General features: G+C 36.9%; 1 protein-coding gene across 4 annotated transcripts in view; it reads right to left on the bottom strand.

The window, feature by feature from the left end:
* The window catches only part of rgs12b (regulator of G protein signaling 12b), a 51,282-nt gene that overhangs the window by 11,508 nt on the left and 14,815 nt on the right, over nt 1-24,959 (bottom strand). For all 4 annotated transcript variants that reach the window (XR_014605166.1, XM_084107199.1, XM_084107200.1 and 1 more), the window contains exons 4-11: nt 11,917-11,938; nt 8,238-8,407; nt 7,705-7,797; nt 6,455-6,598; nt 2,435-2,614; nt 862-1,012; nt 565-659; nt 108-302 (exon numbers count right to left, since the gene is read on the bottom strand). Coding sequence is in view for 3 of the 4 variants with exons in the window: in XM_084107199.1 (XP_083963325.1) it covers nt 108-302; nt 565-659; nt 862-1,012; nt 2,435-2,614; nt 6,455-6,598; nt 7,705-7,797; nt 8,238-8,407; nt 11,917-11,938 (1,050 nt within the window). In the remaining variant the exon portion in view is untranslated. The remainder of the gene's footprint in view (nt 1-107; nt 303-564; nt 660-861; nt 1,013-2,434; nt 2,615-6,454; nt 6,599-7,704; nt 7,798-8,237; nt 8,408-11,916; nt 11,939-24,959) is intronic.

Here is a 24,959-nt window from a genome sequence, read left to right as displayed (position 1 = left end):
AAAACTGAAGGTACCTTAATTATTGATCATTATAGAATAGTTTTACCACAAAACACAATTAGCACCCTGCATTGGTTATCTGAACTACAGTATAATATGCATGTTACCTTTTCCCCTCCCACTAGGAACAGATCCACAGCAGCCAGATTAATACTGAGCTTCTCGCACAAGCCTAAGAGCACCTCTCTGATGGAGATGCCAGGCCTGATGGGTACTGAGCAGCATGAGCCATCCGGAAGGTTAATGTTACAGTGACGCACCGTACGCTCGGACAACGACATGGAGTTACGTGACACGTCACCCTGTCAGACAGAGGAACACAAATGAATGAACAATGCAAATAAATGAAATAAAAACAATTTTTTTATATTAAATTGGAGAAAAGAATTGGAGGATATATTCTTAAAAGAAATAAATATACAAGAAAACTACATAATATAACCATTTTAATAATATCATTATTATGAATTGATTGGGTTGTTTTAATAAAAAATATATATATATATATATATTTGGTCATTTTAATAAAATACTATCAGCTCGAATCAGATGCATTTGACCCACCTCGTTTTTTCCAGAACCAGAGGTAGCAAGTTCCAAACTCGCACCAGATGACAAAGAGCCCTGTGATTCTCTCCGTCCGTTACTTCCTGTAAAGCCTGTAGTGAAACACAAATAACATTCATAAATGACAACCTGGAAAATGCAGGGGAATTGGAGAAACTGGAGGAAAAATTCAAGGAGATGAGAAGCACATAAACAAAAATGCAAAAGTTTATGAGCATCGTAATTGCACTGTAAATGTAATGAAACTACATAAAGGTAAATTGAACAAAATCGTCACTGATGTCCTCCACTTACTGTAGTCTCCAAGGTCCTTCTTCTTAGATCCTTTTCCGAAACTTCTATTTCTGGACCAAGAGAAGAAAATGCTTTTCTTTTTATCGCTATGTTCATCTCTGCTGTCTTCATTCAGTGACCTTCCCGATTTACTTTTCTTGTCGTCCTGCACCTTCAAAAAAAGAGGCAAATTATTTTCCATACTCACACATAAAGGTGTTACACAAAGATCCAAGATGCAGATAATAAAAAAAATTCTCTCTGGTGGCCAAAGAAAAACTTTGTAACACAGGTTTCATTAGTTTAGTTTAGTTAACATGAACTAAGAATGAACAATCCTCCTACAGCATTTATTAATCGTAGTTACTGTTAATTTCAATATTTACTAACACTTTATTAAAATCAAAAGTTGTGTTTGTTAACAGTTAATGCACTGAGCTAACATGAACTAACAATAAACAACTGTATTTTTATTAACTAACATTAACAAAGATTAATAAATACTACTAATAACTACTAATTAGATCTGACTGGAAGGCATGGTGGGATGATAAATGAGACGATTCTCTCTTCTTCGAAAGCTTCCATGATAACTATACTAATACTTGACTATGCAAACAAGAACAGAATGCTAACAATAGCTTTAATCTCACACCTGAAAAACAACAAGATAATACTCATGAGTGTGAAGCCATTCCCAAATAACTTTTAAGGACAGTTAAAGAAAGACATTTAAGCCAAATGATGTGAAGCATTTGCTTAATCTTCCTGATAAATTTCATAAATAACATCTACAAACATTATTACATTATGCATTGTTGAATCCATGATTCATAAATGTTCATACATAATCGCATATGAATGTACATAAACTACTGAAGGCATAAACCTTCCACTGAGAGATAATTGGAGGTATCGTTATTTGATGTGCTTCACAGATTGTTTGATTTTGTGATTATGTTAAAAGGAAGTCAATGTGTCAACTGCAAACAGACCATCATCTTTCTAATGAAGGGTGTGAGACAAAATAAACATCACTGAGTGTGTGTGTGTGTGTGTGTGTGTGGGACCCGTGTCACTGTGGGGACAAAAATGAAGGTCCCCATGAGGAAACAAGCTTATTAATCACACAGAATGAGTTTTTCTGAAAATCTGTGATGGGTAGGTTTAGGGGCAGGGTTAGTGAAAGGGGATAGAATATACAGTTTGTAAAGTATAAAAACCATTACGTCTATGAAGAGTCCCCCAAAACATAGCGAACCAGACGTTTGTGTGTGTGTGTGTGTGTGTACTTGTACAACTATCTTTGTGAGGACCAGTTTGAGTTTTAGACCATTGGAGTGAGGACAAAGAGAGTAAAGTGAGGACATTTTGGCCGGTCCTCACTTTCTGAGACCCCTTTAAAGGCCTGTTTGAGGGTCAAGACTTGGTTTGGGTTATAATTAGGTTAAGGGTAGGTTTAGGGTAAGGGTTCGGGTTAGGCACTTAGTTGTGGTGGGTAAGGTTAGGGTAAGCGGCTAGAGATTGCATTGTGTCAATGAATGTCCTCATAAAGATAGATGTACAAGAATGTGTGTGTGTGTGTGTGTGTTACCTTTTTAGGTGTAGAGAGGTTAGAGCGGTCAGAGCTTGTGCTATGTTTAGATGTGGGGCTACTGGGGACCTGGTAGGGGTCTGGAAGAGGACGCCCCTCCACCTCTGCAAGCATACATTCTTGATACAGGTAGGACTTTAGGAAGCGTGTGTAACTGTCAAACTTCATCAAGTTGAAGATCTATTGAGTAAAAAAAAGAAGAGTGGCACTGTAAAATCAGCATGCTGAAAATCCATATTGGTCCAGCATAGCCATATTTTTTTTTCTAGTCTTGCTGGTTAAGCTGCTTAAGTAAGCTGGTGGGGGCACAAGCATATCATGCTGGGACCGGCATCCTTAACAAAAACAAATGCTGATGACCAGCAATGTGGGTCTTCTCAGCTGGGATGACATACACTTCCATTCAAAGTTTGAGGTCTGTAGTATTTTTTTTTATTAATATTTTTATTTAGCAAATATGCACTGAATTAATCAAAAGTGACAGTAAAAAATACAAATACAGTAGGGGTGTCCATGGTTAACCGGTTAACCGATTAACCGTTAAAAATTGCGTAACCGAGTGAAACATTTTGCTCGGTTAATTTAGGTGTAATACATTTTTGCACCACCAGAGACCGCTAGACCAGTTTTCTAATATGAAGCGGGCAAAGAAAGCGCGCGTCCGAGAGTGAAGGCTGTGCGCGAGCCAGAAACAAACATAGTATCCGCGCTACTGATCGCAGCACAATAATATCTGTCTGCAGAGCCGCAGAGCCACAGCTTTACCCCAGCAGTTACCCGCGCATGCGTTTACCGTTACATTAACCCATAGGTACATTTTGTATTATGCATTTCCTAAACATGTACTTGCTAATCAAACACTTTATATTAACAAACTACTAATCAATAAAACACAATCGGTCTTCCGACCTTTTACTATTGTGTTGATATGCGCGAGGGAGAGAGAGCAATACAGCGCTCGTGTTGTTTGAAGGCGGTGAGAGTGCGCGCGCGCGGCCGGGGCTCTCTCTCTGTTTGTTCTTATGCGCCCTGTCCGCTGATCTAAATAATTAGTTGTTACGACTTATTTGTTCCCTCGTTTTAATAAATCGTGGACACGTTGAACTAATTCCCTCCCTTGATTAAACGAATTACAACGTGGCCAAAAAACAGACTTTGATATTATTAATTACAATTAGTGAATGCTAAAGACCTATTTTTTGTGAATTGGTGAATATTCAGGTGAATTATTTCGTGGCCACGAATTAATAATTATTAAACTGTTTTTCTTACTAGTGAAAATAGCTCTTCAGTGAAGGCCGACTATTCTCGTACATCTTTTTATTCCTTTTTTTTTTTCGTGTATGTGTTAGAGCCCTGCACGGGCCTCAAATTTAGGCCCGAGCCCGGCCCTGGCCCGAGACGCTCAGGCCCTAGCCCGACCCGTGTCCGACAGCTCATCAGAATTATCAGCCCGAGTCCGACCCGAGCCCGTTTTTTTTTTTTTTTTTTTTTTCATTACACAGCGGCAGCCTGCCCTATTTGCACTTTTTGCAGCCATTAAATTAGCTCAGTTTTGTTAGTTATGTTTCTTTGTTAGTTATGTAAATTCATGTTTCTTTTCATTTCTTTATTAGGTTAATTTAGACAAATGTTTGGAGCATTTTTATTTTTAAATGACGACCAAGCAAACCGAGCCGACAGCAAGAAAAAAATGTTTGATCAATTGAGCCTCTCAAATCAACGCTATAATACTTACTTGTCTACAATAATCAATAGATATAAAAAAACTTCAAGCATATCACACAGACAGTTAGTTTAATAAATATTTATTTATTAAACCACAGTGAGTATTATTTTTTTTTTAATACTGAGGCAGGCTCAGGCTGCTCGCAACAGCGCTTGCAAACGAAATGAGCAATAGCCTATAAACAAATTAAATTAAATAAATTAAAAACAAACTTGCAGATTATCTTACCTCAAAAATGCACCACAGAACATGGCCATTCTTTTTTTCCAGTGGTTTCCAACAGTTAAACGAAAACAAAGTCCAATCAAACGAAAAACATCAGAGGTTTCCAACAGTTAAACGAAAATAGTCCAATCAAACGAAAAGTTAGAACAGTCTCTAACAGAGCATCGTGGAGAAAAAGAATAGCTAAGCATCCACAGTGGAAGGTTTTAACCCAATCCTCCTTTCTTCTATCACAAAATTTTCTCACGCACGCGATTTTTCTCTTAATATTCTCCATTATTTGCACATGAGGTGAATCGTGAGTCGCGCTGATGGGAAACCTTCTGTGTGCGTGAGACAGACTGTCATGTCAGTCTTATGTCAGTGTAACTATAAGATTAGCTGATGGCTATAATGGCCAGTATTTAAAACACGTTTTAAGTGCAGGGCACGTCCAGTTCCCGCGCGCGAGCAGAGAGATTCGCGCTCGGCACATTATATTCCGTGTGCGAGCAGAGAGATTCGCGCTCGGCACATTATATTCCGTGTGCGAGCAGAGAGATTCGCGCTCGGCACATTATATTCCATGTGCGAGCAGAGAGATTCGCGCTCGCGCATTATATTAATGTAGCCTACTTTCACAATAATGCGCTCTCGACATTTGACAGGAAAATAACGCCATAAGTTATGAGGTTACGAAATTTCTTTCTATGTTTGTTTTTCTATCGTCAACGTCAACTTCTCATATTTTTTAAAATTAATGTCTAAAAATATAAAAAGCAGGATAACCCAAAAAAGGCCCGAGGCCCGGCCCGCATTTTAACTATGACGTGAAAATTGGCCCGAAGCCCGGCCCTAGGGGCGTAAAAAAGTCGGGGCCCGTCGGGCTCGGGCTGAAATGCAGGGCTCTAGTATGTGTGAATTGGTGAATATTCAGGTGAATTGTTTCGTGGCCACGAATTAATATTACCTCAGCACGTTTTACAAGACCCTTCTCGATCGCAGCGGCAACGAGCACTTTGATCACTTAAACAGAACATTTCAGCGCTAGATCGCCTAAAAAAAAACGAACGAAATGAATGCTCTGCTAGTTAACTGGAGATGTGTTTTTTTATTTGTATTGGTAACGTTATTCATCCCGCGAGATGTTTCAAAAGTGGTGGGGACAATATCGACCTTAGAAAATAGTGGTGGGGACATGTCCCACCCGCAAATTACGCCTATCTCGTGGTTGCGGCGCGCACACTATGGTTAACCGAGTATTAACCGCTAAGGGCCTCGGTTAACGGTTAATGAAAAACTTGAAAACGTGCAGCCCTAAAATACAGCGTTACAAAGATTTAAATAAATGCTGTTCTTTTAAACTACTCATCAAAGAATCCTGAACAGCTACAGTATCTGACACTGTAAAATGTGGCCAATATAATGTTTCTGTGAATCTGTGTATTACAGAGATCTTGGATAAAGAGGTGACAGCCAGACAGGAGCCTCTAAATGCTGCTACGTGATTATTTGCCTGCAAAGACACTTTATAAGAACACATTCTGCACAAAGGTCGCCCGAAGGTTTCCTAGCGGTTATCATGGGATTGGAGTGTACAGGATGCTACATTCATGTTCTTATGACATCACAGTGCCGAAAATACTTTATTATTAGACATCTTGCCTGCAGCCCTCAAAGATGTGGATGTGATGGTAAAGCCTTATAGACATGCAGTGGAGGGAACAGTCATTTTAAAAACAGCAATTGTTGGATACTTCTGGGAATTTTTTTTTATGCTGTCATGTGTCATAAACAGTAACTTAAATCATTTGCTGATTATTCTGCATGAATTGGTCTGAGAAAGATATCAAGTAGACACCCGTTAAAAAACAAAACAGGTCAAGGCATGTAAAGAGATTTTCCACAATTTCAAAATCTTCAGGGTGGACCTGACACCCACACAGCCTGATATAAACTTTATGATGTGCCGTGCACTGGGAAATTTGTAAGCTCTGTTAATACTTTTATGATGCATTTTAGTGTAACACAGTGTAATACTCCCAGGTTTTCAGTAAATATCCTAATTTGAACACTTCCTGTCTCACCTGTATCTGTTGCTCTTTAAACATGTCTGGCCTTGGTGCGTTGAGTATGTCGTCAGCCAGCTGAGCCTGACTATCAATGTTGACGGGTGTGGTGGCCTTACTCGACAGGAAGCTGTTATAGATCTCTCTAGCCCTCTGGGACAGCTGGAGGCCAAAAGTTATGACAAGGTCACAATCAAACAGCCAATAACAAACCTTTATTTCATCCTGTCCACATTAAGGGTGTATTTAGTATCCTCAATGGACTGCTATGGACATAAAATATCGGTAACACTTTACAATAAGGTTTCATTCGTTAACATGAACTAACCATGAGCAATACATTTGTTACAGTATTTATTTATCTTTGTTAATGTTAGTTAATAAAAATACAGCTGTTGGTTGTTTGTTCATGTTAGTTCACAGTGCATTAACTCATGTTAACAAATACAACTTTTGTATTAGTAAATGTTGAAATTAAAAGTAAGTAAGGGATAATGTACATCCAGACGGTTTTTATCTCAGAATAAGGGGTCTTGCATCAGCCTGAAGGGGGTTTATTCTGAGATAACAACCGGCTGGATGCACATTGTCCGGCTAATTAAACGTCTACTTGCCACATAAGTAAATAATTAGACACGAAATATTGATCTGAGTTGAAATATTTTATTAGGTCTTTAAACACAAAGCTTCCGCGGAGAGAGCAGTTGCTAGCGTGGCAAGTTCAAACTAGACGGATATTTAAGAGATACGGTATACGGTCATACCACTCATTACACAGCATTTCGCCACATAAATAATTATGGAGATGAGAGATATTGATTTCAGATTAAACTGTTTTAAAATCGTACCTGTTTGTATCTTATAATCCAACAGTGTACAAAACAATAGTCACAAAACGGCAGCAGCTGTGTTTGTATGAAACAAGCAAGTCCACGATACTGGATGGCATAATTAAATAACTGTACACAAAATATTGATTTGACTGAATTTTTATATTTATTAGCTCACCAAATGCAAAACTTCCACAAAGAAATACCGGTCCTAGTATTCAGTACTCAAGTATTCCACAGAGCTGTGTAATAACAAAGATTAATAAATGCTGTAGAAGTATTGTTCATTCTTAGTTCATGTTAACTAACGTAGTTGACTAATGTTAACTAATGAAACCTTATTGTATAGTGTTACCAAAATATCTTATAAACAGCATTAAAAAATGAACAGCTTATGTTTTGTGATCAAGAAATATTGTAAATATGATGACTTTATACCTGTTTCTTGTCTGTTTCAGGTACATGGCTGAAATATTCACACGCTTGCCAAAATAAAATATTCTCCTCACTGAACTCTTTCTTCAGAAACTCCTGCAGGATGAAGAGAAAAAGAAATAAGATCAGGTAATTAATCTGCAAAACATACCAAAAAAATGTGTGTAAAATGGTTCTTTACATGTTTTATCTTTCATTAAAAACCTTTCAACTACGAAAAAACTGTCTCAGTATCTACTCACTCACTGGCTACATTAAATTCTCTAGGCATTACTTGTTTTAGAGATAAGGAAAATCCTTTCCAAACACTTTCTTGTGGTTTTGAATTCAACCTTGAATTCAATGAGTTACTCATGCAACCTTGCTAAAAAAACTTTACAACTTATGCAAGTTTTGATAAGAAAGTATCTGAGGACTTCACATTTTCAATTAAAATGCATAAAGCATAACATGTATTCTCAGACAATATTGCTAGAGGATTCTTTAACACGGTGCGGCTGCTTTGCAAAAGGATTACATGGACTGATTCGACGTACCGAGAAATATCGGACACCAACAGGATCCTGTAGCAGGCGCTCGAAGCAGACAGCCCATGATGCAACACGCCGTTCAGTTTGGCGTCTATGGCATTGCACGCTAGGTAGGCTGGCATTGCTGTTCAGACTGTTATCACTGCCGCAGCCTTTCAGGTCCACACTGTTCAGCTCTAGGCACAAACAATGAGATAACAATGTACGTATTATTCACACCAAACACAGAGGCACACTCATTTTTGTTAAGAAGAAGCTTATAATAACATGAACGTTTTTTTTTTACATTTTATTTCAAAATAATGACAAAATAATCCTTCAAAACCCAGAAATGCCCAACGGGACTGCCTGAAAAAAAAGTCAGGGTGTTCTAAATTAAGACCATACTCTTAAAATAGACCTGCGTTTGAAAATAAACAACAGAAACATCAGAGCTAGATGTGAGATATCAAATTATATCATCAGTCCTTAACCTGATTTCTTAAATCACCTGACACTTCTGCTGCTGCTGTTAGATTAGATGCTCTCCTTTTAGTTTCTGGGTGATTCTGATGTGGTCGGTGAGCTCTTGTAATCAAATACTATCGATTAAAGTTACAAAGCACATTCTTCTTTAAAGGCACAGTTCGCTAAAAATGAAAAAAGTCCTTATTTACTCGCCCACGTGTTGTTCCAAACTCATATGCTGTAATTTTATCTGTGGAACTCGAAAAATCAATCAGTTCATAGTGAACAGGAGTTGTCATGCTGCATAAACAACAAAAAAGTAGCATAAAAGTCATCCATATGACTTTATTCCATGTCACTATGAACTGTTACTTGTACGCACAAGGATGAGGAATAATGCCTTGAGTGAACTCTTTCTTAAATAATCCTCAAAAACACTGAAAGGAACATCAATAAGCATTTAGCAACGTAGTTAACAACAAAAAAATAGTCATACTGTAAAGGCTAAGCAAGACAAAAACTGCTTTAGTCCAGCTGAAAATAAAAACCTACACTAAAAAACAAGCACTCTTCAGATGGACTCCCTCTGAAAGAACCTCAACAGACCATGGGTCACTATCAGCACGACCTCTTACCTGGGTCAAGCTGGTACGAGCCTGTGTGATGCCACTTCACCAGGTATTTCATGCCAATTGGACGCCAATTGGCTTTGACATCCATCACCCCACATTACACACACACACTGCCACGGTGAAGAGCCATCAAACTGTCCATAGAGCTAATGTACACGCTGGAAGCTAACTTCATCAGCAACTAGGAACTATCTAAACAACACAGACACGGTGACGAGCCTACATGCATGTATAGTGGTAAACAGATAGTAGCCTGCACACAAAGCTCTGAACGGGTAGATGATAAATTATTGAAAGCAGAGAGAGGAGGGAAACTTAGAAGGTAGAGGTAACAGGAACCTGCAGTATTAATGTTGAACCAGCACAGCCAACCGGTAGCACCATAACTGAAGACAAACGTGCACACACAAACAGATAAGAGGATTTACATTTGACTGCACTGCATAAAATGCCCATTGGTCCTTTTGTAAATAGGGGTCAATGACAAATAAGAGTGCCCACAATTAAATATGCACCTTACTCATTCTCAAAAAAGTTGTAATATATATATATATTTTTTTTTTTCCAAGGTAATTTCTTTTTTTGTTATTATGATTTATTAATTCATAAATTTAAATATATATTATGTAATACAAATTAATTAAAAATATAGCTAGTTTTTGAGGAGTCACACCACATGACATTTTACAACCGTAACTACCCCTGTCTTATCAAAAAAAGACTACAGAGGTTTCTTATGATATAATTTTCTATTTGAAGTTTCTATAATTCTTTTTTTTTGTGCATTATCGTTGGCCGAACCACGTGATTTTTTTGGGCGACAAAAGTTTTTTGAATATTAATATGCAGTGATTTTTGTTATTTTTAAGAAAATAATAATAAAATGTTATGCCAAACTAATTAACACTTTACTTTTCAAGAATTCATTTTTTTTCATTATGATAAAAATTTATCACCCTCACATTTTTATGCATTTTTTTATTCTTTATGCTTGCCCCAACAAATACCAAAATGAATTTTTATTTAGATATTAAAAACATGTTTATCATAGAGGAGGTTCATTCAAGTATTTGTATTTATGAATTGCTCTTTGAATAAATTAATCGATCAAGACCAAAAAAAAATCTGCAGCATGTCATTGACCCCTAGATGCAGATTCCTGTAAACTAACTAGTCTTGCACAAGGAGAGGTCCAGACTGTAAAACTCACACTGAGGCGTCTACAAGAACACAGCTCAAGAAGTCTAAAGACAGCAGAGAAATGAAGAAAATGAAAGGTTGCTGAGATTTGCACTTTGATCTCAAGATGGATGGGTATTACTGACATTTGAAGTGGTTCCCCTTAACTCACTCTCTCTTCGCTTTCACAGGCAGATTTACGACACCCTGCTATGCTGATAATTGATCCTGGAGCAGTTTCTAAGGGATAAATCTGGCCCCGGGATCTGAACACTGAACCAGCCTGCCTGTCCTGGTTAACTACAAGCTGATCTCAATTCAGATCCTCTCACGGTCGTTGTGTTTGAAAGGCAACTTGATAACAACACAGACATTAAAAAACGATACTACAGGATTGTAAATGTAACAGCCCACTGAAGTAAATTCCTCACAGTTTTGCATTCATACATTTGTCCCTATGTGCCTTTTGTTATGCATAAGGTTGAAAGATCTATGGCTCTGACTGGCAGCGTTAAGCAAACATTCACAGAAACCCTGGCACATTCACACATGCTAATTGGGACATCGAAGGGGGATTCGGGAGGTAGTTAGGGCTTGTTCACTCCTAGTGCAGTTGGATTTGCAATGCAGAGATTTAGGCCAAAACAGTAACTCGCTCTGGCATGAAGAATCACAGACAACACACTACTTATGGTACGACCATTGGTGCTGTTCCTCATTAATGGTTTTGTATAAAAAAGAGGAAGTTGGACTGAAGGTTTAAAGAAGCACGTAATGAAACATTAGAATTTGCTTTGGCACATTATACTGTTCTGATACAATACATTTATGGTGATTCGGAAGGAAAACCGATCACAAATTGGCAACTGATCTCAAAAATAGCCAAAAGAACTTCAATTACACTGTTTACACTGATAAAATGGCACAAAGACTTTGCCTTGATTTGTCTACATTCATCCAACAAGCACTTATAGAGTAAAAATTTGGGGGGATGGATGGCAGATGGAACAGAGAACCAATCTTATCAAGAGATCAGGCGACTAAAAGACAGCCAAAACGGTGTTTGCTTTCTCCTTCATTTGGTTAGAGCTCTCTGTTTCAGATCTACATATACAAACTACATTAACATTGAAAACACAGCATAGAAAACAACAGCGAGCCTGACACGAGATATTAGAAAAGAGCTGTGAGTAATTGAGGAAATGTGAGTAGTTTAGGAAAAAAGCACAAGATGGTGAAAGTAATGGATATATGAAGAATGTAAAAGTAATAAGATCCCAAAGAGAGTGAAAATATGACAGATCTTATGAAGTAAAAAAAAAACTGTGATAGAAAAGTGGAATGAAATAGAATACCGAAAAACAGACAATTGATCAAGAGGATCAGATGTGATTTGAGGTTTTGATATCGAAACATTGATTACTCACCACCATCGGAGACAGCCGCAGACTGCAAGAGAACACAGAAAGACATGTGTGAGTGACTCTCTTCACCAACACAAATACACACTGAAGTCTGCAACATAGCAGGGTACTCTGGTGGCATGATACACACCAGCTCTTCCTGTTTTACTGCTACAGTCTTTCACACACACACCTCCTCACTCATTCAGAGATAATGAGATGCATCAGGTACATTCCAGACCCCGCCCACTGTGACACATCAGTACCGCCCAGTTTGATTTGCCTGGGCATGTCACTTAGTGGTTTAGTAAGAGATTAAGCAAGAGACTGAAACTTTCTTTATATTACAAATATTGAGTCATAGAATTTTTACACAAATAGTCAAAGCAGATTCTTGGTTAATCGCATCAAACCTATATTTCGATAAGGCATTGCATTAGTGATTCTTTCACAGTATAATGACCTATTTATTGCAAGGTCAAATGATGCATGTTACAGTCATAACAGAGGCATTCAAGTGGATGTGTGGGATGGGGGCCAAATGAGTGATTTCCTTTAAATGTGGGCTCAAAGGTCAGTAAGTGATGAAATACCCAGGGTGTGCTTAAATAGTAGCACTTTATCTACAAATAGTATACTAATAAAACTGGGAGCAAATACTTTGATTTCGATTTGGGCCTTTTTATTTTATTAGTATACACAGCAGTTCAAAATTTTTAGGTCAGTGAAATAGTTTTTTTGACAATTTTTTTTATTTTTATTCATCAAGGGTGACAGTGACAGTTAAGACATTTAGAATGTTACAAAAGATCATCAAAGACGTATCACAGTTTTCACAAAAATATTAACCAGCATAACTGTTTTCAACTGTGATGATAATAAGAAATGTTTCTTGAGCAGCAAATCAGCGTATTAGAATGATTTCTGAAGGATTATGTGACACTGAAGATAATAAACACTAAAGAGTAATGGCTGCTGAACATTCTCAATATTACTGTTTGTACTGTATATTTGATTAAACAAATGCAGCCTTGGTGAGCATAAGAGCCTTACATATTAAAAAATCATAATGACCTCAAACATTTGAATGGTAGTGTATATATTTAAATAAATATTTTTCTTTATTATATAAAATATATTAAACTAAAGATCACACAGCACAACATGTAATGAACTAGAGGGAATCTATAAAAGAATAAAAGTAGCAAGAATTACAATGAATCCCAACTTCACATTTTATTCAAACAACATTGATCCAATAATACTTGTATAAAATGGGCCTAAACAGGGAATTCAGAAGAATTATGACTATTAAAATTACCATGTCAATCACCTCAAATAAAATAGCAGTTGATCTCCAAAAGAACTGAATCACGCATTGTTTACTCACTCAAAATTGATCTAAGCCTTCTCAAGCTAAATGCATATTCCTACGACAAGAAATTCGTTTCCATATATACAGGCCTAGAAATGGTTATTAAAATAGATTAAAGGACAGTAAAAGAGGAGTGTGATCATGTACAATCCAGAAACAGTCGTGGGGAAGAGGAAAAAAAAAAAAAGCTGGTACCAGGACGGATAAACAGAAAGATGGATGGAGTTTCCATTGAACAGTCTATACAAACAAACGTGCTGGAACTACAACATGTCCTCTCCCAACACGACCTTGTAATTAAGCCATAATTGACCCTGGTGTTATTTATGACTGCGTTTGGAAAATAAGTGGGATTTTCAAACTACAAATTGGAAGAAGAAAAAAATCCTAGAAAATGTGGAGAATGTGGAAGACTTGGCTCAAAAGCTGACTCTGTCCTTGGTCAACATGTTGGAGATGACATCAGCACAGCCTGTAACCTCATTATATTGGTCTAGTGACATCAGGGACACATTCTACACTGTCTAACATCAACTATATTAACATTACGGATGACTGTGAGGTGTAAATCATTGACTGCTGAGCCTTGCTGAAAGCTAGATATCTTTACTATATAAACACAACAGTGTTAAATATTTGTTTTCACACTATACAGTTTATCACATGTCCTTCATTTACATTAGTGTAATAGAAACATGGTCACTCTCACACAATGAGGTCCTATATGTCTCATTCAGTTATGCTTTCATTTTTAGTATGTTGTCAAAGGACTGCATGAGGCATTTAAAACGAAACTTGTATATCATAGTTGTATATCAACTTGTAAATTTGTATATCGATTTAAATAATAAAATAAATAAAATGATTAAAAATCATGTCAGTGGTGCTAACTAGGAGTAACACCACTGACAAAAGATCAGGGCAGCCAATGTTAAATTATTTTTCTTAACTCTACAGTTGAACTGTCTACAATGAAATGAGAAAGGAGATAAAATTAATTAAACACTGTAGGTTTAATGCAGGATTGATCTGTTTCCCACCACCGTGTAGACTGAGTCACTTTTGGAAAGAGCTGCTCTTAAACCAAGTACTAATACACTATTTGAAAACAACATCTGAAACCGGAAAATCAGGCTTTACGTATGACAATGGGGAAGACAGCTACTGCAGATCAAGATAATGTTGAATTGATAATTCTTCGGAACCTGTCCGAATGAAATGTCACAAACACATTCCAGAGAAAGCAAAGCCTATATTGCCTAGATATATTCTTCTCTCTTATGTTCTCTCTTCATCCTGCACCATCTAACCCCTTCTGTTTCCCTCCCTCCTCTTCTCATTCCAGTGGGTTCCCTTCATTTTTTGGCAGTGGAGCTGCTTGTAACCACATATTGAAATATAAGTGGCCTTTTCCAAGCCCCCATAATTCAACCTCTCCACCCCTCACATTCCTGACTCTTTCTACCCCAAATCTCTTTCTGCCTTCTTAATGTAACGTAGAAGATCGTGGCTCACAGAAGCTGCTAACAGGGCTGATGGTGCTCATTGTTCACAGTTAACGAGGTTGATGTAAAACAATATCTATATTTTTAGCAGAATAAAATCTATAAATCTATTTATCACCACAAGCCTGGTGCAGGTGTAGTTTTTTTCCATGACCTCCATGTGACTTAAGCATAGATTGTCACTGCGTTAAGAGAGTCAGGAAGAACCTGAGGCTGCTCAGGGGAACAGTGTACAATTAGACCAAAAAAAAAATATTTATTTATTTTGAATTCAATAAACAAACATATGAATTGTTCACAATTAATCTACAACATGCATTAAGTAAATAGGGTGAATTTCTAGTTCATGGCAACTTTAATATTTTGAATATTTAAAGATATTTTTGAATCTTTTTGGAAATATTGATTAATAAATCAAGTTAGGTCACCACTTGATGTCCAATGTAATATCTGGGGTCCTGAAAAAAAAAAAAAAAAAAAAAAAAGCGGTTGAGAACCACTGCACGGAGTTGTTCACACTACAGTCTAAGCCCAGAAAAATAAATGAATTATTTCAGATGAGTTATCAAAGCATCAAGAACACTTAAGTTCAGCCCCATCTTGCTTTCATCTCAGCATCTCTCTTAGTCTGATGACCCTGGTGTGACAGGCTGTGGAGAGATCCATAAATACCTCAGGGTTTACATATACTTTCAACTCTATGCAGCTGGATGACCTGTGATCTCTCTCTCTCTCTCTCTCTCTCTCTCTCACACACACACACACACACAAAGATGTGTGGATGTATGAGTTTCTTGCTATGAGATACATCCCTGATGTTCCTGCTGAGTCAAAACCTGTAGGATCTGCAAACACAAAGACTGTGACTGTGTCATATATGACAGAATCAACATAGATGGGTTATGATAGATTGGTTGACAGTGATGCTTCAACAACAAAATGCAAGAAGAGGTTGTTTATTGAGCATGCATGCTATTGTAAACATCCCACAAAAATGATAAGAATGTTCTATGTGTTACGACAGGTCTGGTCAGTTGTAGGGTGGATAGGGATAGGTCACCTAGAAATAACTTACATCACTTGCTTTCAAAACTCATTTGCGAACAATGAAGTTGATATACCTCAAACCAAGTCAAACATTTACATTAATATCCACAAACGTGAACGAGATTCGAGGGTTTTAAGTGTGAACTAAATATGCATGTACCAAACATCACTTGTATGTCCAAATGTGTTTGTTTACACAAGGCTGTGGGTAACACACGCACAACACCTCAATGCTATGTTAGCAAGGGTGAAGCACCAGCTGACACATGGACGACTTTATGACAGAGTGTGAAGAATAGCTAGTTCACACTCACAAAGGCATGATGTTTGTATACATATAGCCTCACAAAGGGAGGCCTGTCATGAAACAGAATTTGCATGCAAGCTATTTGTATTTCTATAATGTGACGCATTTCTGAGTGAATCTGGACTGGAGGGATCTGCAGTCAAACACTTCACACAGCCCATGCAATGGTTCTGTTACTGGGAACATGGTTTTTAGAAAGAAATTATACTTTCAAATAAATTATGTTATTTTGAACATCTGTTACATCTGAACTTCATCCAATAATGGTACAAATATCATGGTTTCCACAATAATATTAAGCAGCACAACTGTATATATATATATATATATATATATATATATATATATATATATATATATATATATATATATATATATATATATATATATATATATATATATATATATATATATATACATACATACATACATACATACATACATACATACATACATACATACATACATACATACATACATACATACATACATATATATATATATATATATATATATATATATATATATATATATATATATATACATATATATATATATATATATATACATATATATATATATATATATATATATACATATACATATATATATATATATATACACATATATATATATATATATATATATATATATATATATACATATATATATATATATACACATATACATATATACACATATACATATATATACATATATATATATATATATATATATACATATATATACACATATATATATATACACATATATATATATACACATACATCCGATATACTGTTACACATGTTTTCTTTCTCAACATAACTGATTGTGTTTACGTGAATACTCGCCAAGACTGGCATTTTGACATTATCGTGTGTATATTTGACTGTTTAAGCGCAATAAGCAGCGAAAAAGAATTCAATTTAGTACTGAGACACGACTTTATGTGCGCGCACTTTAGGTGTGAGCATAAAATCTGCGGGAATGAGTAAAATGATGTGCAATATGCAAAATCCCATGCCCTGTAACACCAACAATATTCATCTGTAGCAAATGAAACGAGTGAGGGGAGGTGGGTTTGTGTCAACTTGCTGTCGGAGAGATGAGAGAAAGTGCATGCAGCTGGTATCGTGTATCTATTCGATATGTATCGAAAAATATATATGTATATACATAAAGTATATATACATGTATATATAGGCTAGTAGGTGTGTGCTCAGACTGAGTCAGAAGGAAAACCTGAAGGGAAATGAGGGATGTCAGTTGTGTTCTCGGGAATGTTGGTCAAAAAACATGTTTGATGACCACACTCCCTCTCCCACAAATACACATTCCAATAAGGTGTTTGAAAAGTAACAGACAGGGTTTTTCCAAGCCTAACATAAGCCTCATAACATGGTTTGAGAAGAGGCAGGAAACTGTGGGACTAACAGCTAACGGACAAACAGATTCCAGTGTTTACATTTGAATCTGAAATGAATAGCGCCTCGCATTGAGTGCTAAATTCCCTGGAACAGAAAGAGTGAGTTGTGTGTGTCTACAAAATACAAATTGAGGAGACTATCCAGCACTTGCCTATTTGCTTTGGCTTTGCGAATGCTCAAGCTCACTTACCGCACAAACTCTTTAGGACAGACATATGAGCGGTAGTATCTGACAATACTACCATACAAAATACCCACGTCTAATCAATCTGCACACATTTAGATGTAGTTTTATGGGGGGAAAACTGAGCTAATGTAGCCCAGGTGTGTTCTGTCTCTTCTCCCTTTCAGACAGCAGGTCTGGAGGATGTTTACAGAGCCATTGAATGGGGACTAACAAAAAAGACATCTCTAACATCTTACAACGACTCATGGAGAGACAAGTCACGATCTAGACACACAAAAAAGAGACAGATAAAGAAACACCAAGAAACATGGAATGTAGCAGAGAAAGAAAACAAAAGGTAGGCTAACAACTTTTTGCCACTCACCGTATATAAGTAGCAGACCCTTTTAAACGACAGCCTCTTTATCAGACTCATGGTCTTTCCGCGACGTATGTCCGCTCATATAGCGCAGCTCCCAACGTGTAGAGACCCAACGCATTGACTAACGAATCCATTCCTCTCTTACGCCTTAGACTGCACTCATTTCATTCCTCTAGAGCAAGAGCCGACATGCTTTCCGAGCGCAGGACAGACACTCAGTCTTACTGACGAGGAAGTTCCATTCTGACTCTGTGCTGTTACTATGACAACCTGCAGAAAGCGCCTGGGTTGCGAGAAATTCAGATGGAGAAGAATACGACGGGATTCTCTCGTTCCGCTCTTGCTCTCTTTGCTTGACCTGTGTAGTAACTAAAAAAACAGATGTCAGACTTGGTGATCTTTTTCAACGCAGACTAGCGCCTCTCTCTTTCTCTCCCTTAGAGGAATCAAGAACTGCTTACTCGACCGTTTCACCATCCCTGGCTCTGCCACAACTCAAATAAATCCTCCATTCAAGACAAAAGAAAGCACTCACTCCGGGCCTCCAACGGCACTGCCACTTCAAATAATCATCCGTCTTAATTTCCCAACGTCTAAAAACACACCCGGGGAACTCGCCAGCCGGGCTCTGCTGAGTTTCTTAGTGCTGTAAAAAATGTGGAATCCAAGAGGATGGACAGGCCTCTGGAACGTCCTGCTGAACGGCGTGTTTTTGGAGGAAAGTGTAGTTGGAGAATGACGTAAGGTGAATGACCATGCCGTGAGAGTGGATGTTAATGAAAGGCAGGTTCTGGAGCGGGGTCATATCAGAACAGAGAGAGAAAGTAATAAAAATATCCCAGAGCTGGAGGTACAAAGGCAGTGTTTGATACAAACCTCATGAGCTCGATTCAAAAATATGAGCGGCAAAATTGGCAATTTCCTGAGTAGAAGGGTGAAAAAATAAAGATCTTAAAAAAATACTTTGCAAATGTATTTCAGCGAACAAAAAACAATATAGAGGACCATTAAAATTATTCTGTTTGGCTGCTGGTGAGAGATCTTTAAAGGAGGTATGAGAGCTTTATTTTTAGTATTTTGGGTGGGCTGTTTATTTTATCTCCCGTCACGAAAGCCAAAACACAGTTTGGATCCATTAAAATTATCTTAAGTTTATTACTATACTATAAATATGGAACACTTGCATATGGCCCTTTGTAAAAAAAAAAAAAAAAAATTTCAATAAAAAAATGTTTTAAACTAAAGCTGCCTCTCAAAAATCTGATTCGCATCTATACAATTAAATAGGTCTCATAAATCAAAATATTCAATTTCAACTAGAATATATACAGAATATTTCTAGAATAAATAGTTAATACAAATATAATTTTAAAACATTTAAAAAAGTCGACTGGGTATGCTGGGGTAAATAGCAATGTCACAGCATCAGAAATTGATTGCTTTGAGTGAGTTGGTAATGAGCTCTGAAGGCTGGAATACTCTACATGACTTTTGCCCTTATTTTTGCCCCCATGTGCAGTATGGACGTGTCAACACTAGTTAGATTTTGGGCAAGCGGAGTTGCCCAACTACCACAGTAATCATGTAGTTTATGGTGGGGAGTCTGGGGACAGACTCAGATTTTTTAACTTCAGACTCTGATTCCAATCCAGTTGCAAGATGAAATGTCCTGATATTTTGAGCCGATTTTAGAACCCATATTGTTTACATTTGTTGCGTAGGCCTATCTCCAAGCAATGAGGCGCGTGTAGACACGTATTAGAGCTGCACGATTAATCGTTAAAAGATTGCGATCTCGATTCAAACACCCAACGCGATCACATTTCGAAATAACGAAACCGGATCATTCAGATCTACGTCGCCGCTGCCGCTGAGCCAGAGAAAGCAGTTGTCATGTAGCCTAGGCTGTAAGTATGAAACAGCTTAACAAACAGCATCGTTATTTCTGTGTTACAAATATTTATATTATAACAGAAGAACTGGGATAAAAGTTCATATAGGCTAAACACTGATGTAGGCTATATACAGAAGCGATCATGAGGCACTTCAAATAACGATTCTATCGATTGCGTCATTATACGTCACAGCGACAAGTGACTGAACATAAGTGAGTGAATAATTTTTTTTTTTTTTCATTGAATCATTCATTCAAAAGATTTGTTCAAAAAACCTTGATTCATCCATAATACAATAAGTGAAGATTGTATGAGTGAGTTATTGAATCATTCATTCAAATCAATGAATAAAAAAAAATACATTTGTTCAGAATCATTACACATTTTAAATAGACTGCAGCAATTAACATTTGTAAGAACCTCTAGTAAATTACATGTTATTTTGTGTAGTTGTCTTTTCAGAATCGTGATCTCGCCTTGAAACCAAAAAATCATTCTCAATTTATCCAGAATCGTGCAGCTCTAACATGTAGTGTATTCAAGTTTCACATTAGGAAAATACAAGGTTCTGAGGGAAGTTGGTTATGATGAATAGAGGTATGACAGTGCTTTAGATCACAGCTGACAGCACTGCATATTCAAACGCATTGCTAGGCCCAGATCTTTACTCTGTGTGGCACATATTTCAGATGGAGATTAGCTATCTGAATCAGGGGAAGTCCTAGGTGCTCTCAAGAGAAAACCAATAATTCTTAATCAAATCTAAAGTCATTTTAATGCAGATCCACATTCTTTTTGGTTCTCATGACCATCCTCTCTGGCTGTTCCCAGTGGGCATGAAGGCATTAACAGTGGTTCTCTCTTCCAATGAAGCTTGTGTGAGCTAAGCGGGCCAGCATATAGACGGAAGTCTATATAGAAAGATATCTCATCTGGGAATGTAAGTGGCCATTACGAAAATATTTTATATAATATTCAGTTCTATGTTATAATATATTATAATTATAAGGTTTCACGGCATTGCCCACATATGCTCTGGTGAGTTTTTATGATTTTAAATCATTTTAAAGTGTTAAATACACAACCATGTCAACTGTGCTAAAAACAAGCCTGAATACACCCTTTAGTCTTAACTAATCTAAGTACTGTAGTGAATGCTAGATTTGACAAAATTTATATTAAGTTTTTTTCATTCATCCAAAATAATTCCTTTATACATAAACATGGATGACAAGCCTGATCAACATCGCAAAACACAAAAATTAAAATTGGCTAGAAGAAAGATAAATAGCACAAACAATATAGATGATGGGGACACTGTTCAACAATGCATAATGTAGATATAGGCTACTTGTTATTTACACAAAGTAAAGTTTAAAGCTGATTTCTCATTAAAAGACAACATTGTCTCAATACTGCCCTCTGCTGTTTCTTCCAACACAGGCACACACTCACTCACTCGTACACAAAATGATTCAATACTATGAATTAAAAAAAAAAAAATTAAATAGTATATTACATAATGCTTGCAAATGCTTTACAAGGAATCCAAGATGGATCTAAATTATATTTAGTGAAATTTAGAAGATCAATTTTAAACAAGCAAAAAATAAATACAAATCTTCTAAACTTCTGTTCTAGTTTTGGGTGAAATGCTTCCCTTCCAAAGAAACAGAAGGAAAAAAGCCATTTTCCCCAAACTTAAATAGCACACAACTTAATTTCAAATCCCAAATGATTTCACTCCCAAAGTATTAATGTTTCACGCAGCTTCCTTTATGAGATCTGATTAAATTAGCTGACACTTTTTGATTAGGGGAGGGCAGCTTCATATGAAATGTTTGTTTTGTCTAAGCCTGTACAATTTCAACAATAAAACACTCTAACACACTCACACAATTGAGATACGCGAGACTGAAGACAAGGTTTGCCTTTAAATTCACAGATGACACCTGAATGACCACAAAAAACTCAAATAATGCTAAAATAAATTTCCCCAAAAATGATGGCAAATACAGAAATCTTTCATCAGTAGCTCTTAAGAATTTGATGACACCTGATTGGACAAATCAGGTCACGTGATTATCATATGCAAGATGATTCGTGATCAAACCATAAAAGGTAAATTATATAATTAAATTTACATGTACAAATATACAAGCATACAGCAAGCATACAGTTACATAATATATGTATACACTTGTCAATGAATGGCATCAAATGAGCATTCGATATGCAAATTCACTTGATAACCTGTCCCTCAGCAGTTTTTAAACTAATTTGAGGTTTCAACAGACAAGGACCTGCATTCCAAAGCAAGATCGCACAAGTACTTGTGCAAGTGGTGTTAAAATCCAAAGAGTGCCTCCTGATCACAACCTTACTCTTAAACATTAACAGCAAACACAGACTCCTGCGACAGAGAACTGGCAGAGCATCCACGACCTCCACCTCAACTAAAACACTCTGCCTCTAAACACAACATGACTTGACAGATCAAACAAGCACACTAGTCCGTACAAATGTGCATGTACAGGTACTCACTCCATCAGGATTGACGCTCAAAGTTGGCTCCATGTATGGCAGTGTTAGACTCCACAGTTGGGCGTTAAATGACTCCACGCTCTGTAAACACATCCATCCGCTGGCTGCGTCCAATACGGCATGCAAGTCTGCAAACAGTCCGTGTTCACAGTCTGTCCCTGTCACTATCTCTGCGTCTTGTGTCGTTTGATTCTCTCTCTCTCTCTCTCTCTCTCTCTCTCTGTCTTTCCACCCACTCCGCTGTAATTCCTATTCCGCCCACAGAGCCCAGGGCTCACAGACAGAGATGCAGAGACACGCTCGCAAGTGGGAGTGAGTGTGTGTGCATTCACACTCATATACTTCACAGAGGCGTGAGAAACAGTCACACACACACACTGAAATGTAAGTGCTTCACAGTGGGATTCTTCATGTTATTTACACAATGTGTTGTGTCACCTACTTAGTATGCCTTGAGCACAGCATCTGCTTAAAGAAGAGAGCGTGAAAGAATCAGTGTGTGTGTGTGTGTGTGTGTGTGTGTGTGTGTGTGTGTGTGTGTGTGTGTGTGTGTGTGTGTGTGTGTGTGTGTGTGTGTGTGAGAGAGAACAATTAAGGGGGTTCAGCTTCCTGGCATGTGCTTATTTCAGTGTGTGTATAATTGCAGTCGATGTGCACAACAAAAAGTATCCGGAACATTGAATTGTTAGTCTTAGTGTGTTTGTGTGTGGATTTGTCTTGTTTGACATAAAAAAACATAACATAACATAAACATAAGTCTGGTATGAAGAGCTACATTCTTCAACAAGTCCCAACCCTGTTATCTCCGTAAGCGGTGTTTGAGAATCTGAGGGGTCTGGTTTTTTTCGGACCCTGGAGCAAAGTAGTATCATCACTATGATAATTCAGTCAGAATTTGTGACTGATATGATGGTACGTGCAGCTGAGTGTATTTGACTCGGTCGTAGAGAGTTAAAAATGCACCATATTTCTCATTCTATTGATTATACAATGCCCTAACATGATATTATACACCCATCTAGACGCATCAATATTATACAAACATTATAGGTGAGAAAATACACTCACATATAGAAACACAACCAAAAACAAACATGTACAAACGGAGTGATACTGAAAAACTCTTCTAAATCAGGCAGTCACAAGACAGAGAGTTGAGACAAGTTGCTTTCTGGGTTGCATAATTATTAGGATTCTACCTTATTTTTTAATCAAGCTTTTCAACTACAAGAAATAATTTTCAAATGCTGTGTCATTAATACTTTTTTAAGCCTTGCGCTTCACAACAAAAAAGTATTTAGGTTCCAATTTTCAGATTTATTATTATTAATTTTTTTTCCAATTCTAATGTTCTATGAACAGTGTGTAATCTTATGATGATTTAATCATCAGGAGCCTTGTCGTTCACGGGTGTTTTCGTGACTTCATGTCTTCATGTATGCTGAAAACTTCCAAGAATCTCAAAGTGATTCAGATTTTTGCAATCATTCAGGCCCATTACATCAGACTACAGAGCGGATTCAACTACTCATCATGAACCAACTTCCCTGTCTTCAAGTTGGCTGAGCAAAGCCTGTATAACAGCATATCCGATTATGCAACAACAACAAAAACAGCATTATTTGTATAGTCAAGATTATTTAGACTAAGATGTTCAAATCAGTAAAGTGGTAAATTTCTTATTCTGAGACTACATGAAATGGCACTTTTTACTTCTGAAGTGTAATGAGCTGTCTCTAAATGCCTAAGGCCGGGGTCTTAAATAAGATAAAATAAGCATTAAAATAAGATAAAGATTTCTCTTATTTTAATTCACCCCATCAGAAACAATCTCTTGGAAAAGCTGAAGTAGCCTAATATAAAAAGTATGATTTACAGGCCTGGAAGTCGTACTTAAAACTACATAGGCACTTTTACAATAAATATATTTTCTAGTTAAAAAAATTAATCAGAAAAAAATTGAGAAAAAATAAATAAATAAAAATACTTGGTAACACTTGAGTTTAGGGTCCAATTCCCATTAACTAGTTGCTTATTAGCATGCATATTATATTGGCTGTTTATTAGTACTTAAAAAGCACATATTAATGCCTTATTCTGCATAACCATATTCTACATCCCTTAATCCTACCCAATATCTAAACTTATACCATGGTCTGGGTGAATACTCGATTCTGATTGGCTGCAGGGTGTCCGTTAAAAAGTGATAATGTACACCTAAATAAACCGTCAGGCGTAACCAAGGAAACCAAGTTATTGTTTGTAACTTGTAACTTTAGATTTCAATTGTAAAACTAATTAAAATAGAAACTAATGTTTTAAAAATGTGTTATTTGGCAAGTGACCATGGTATAAGCGGGTTAATGCCCTTCGAGGTGTCCATTATCAGGTTTTAATGGACTTCGGACTCCGCTGC

Source organism: Abramis brama (genome assembly GCF_963993115.1).
Source record: "Abramis brama genome assembly, chromosome: 2".
Classification (NCBI taxonomy): domain Eukaryota; kingdom Metazoa; phylum Chordata; class Actinopteri; order Cypriniformes; family Leuciscidae; genus Abramis; species Abramis brama.
This window is presented reverse-complemented; position numbering and strand designations above follow the sequence as displayed.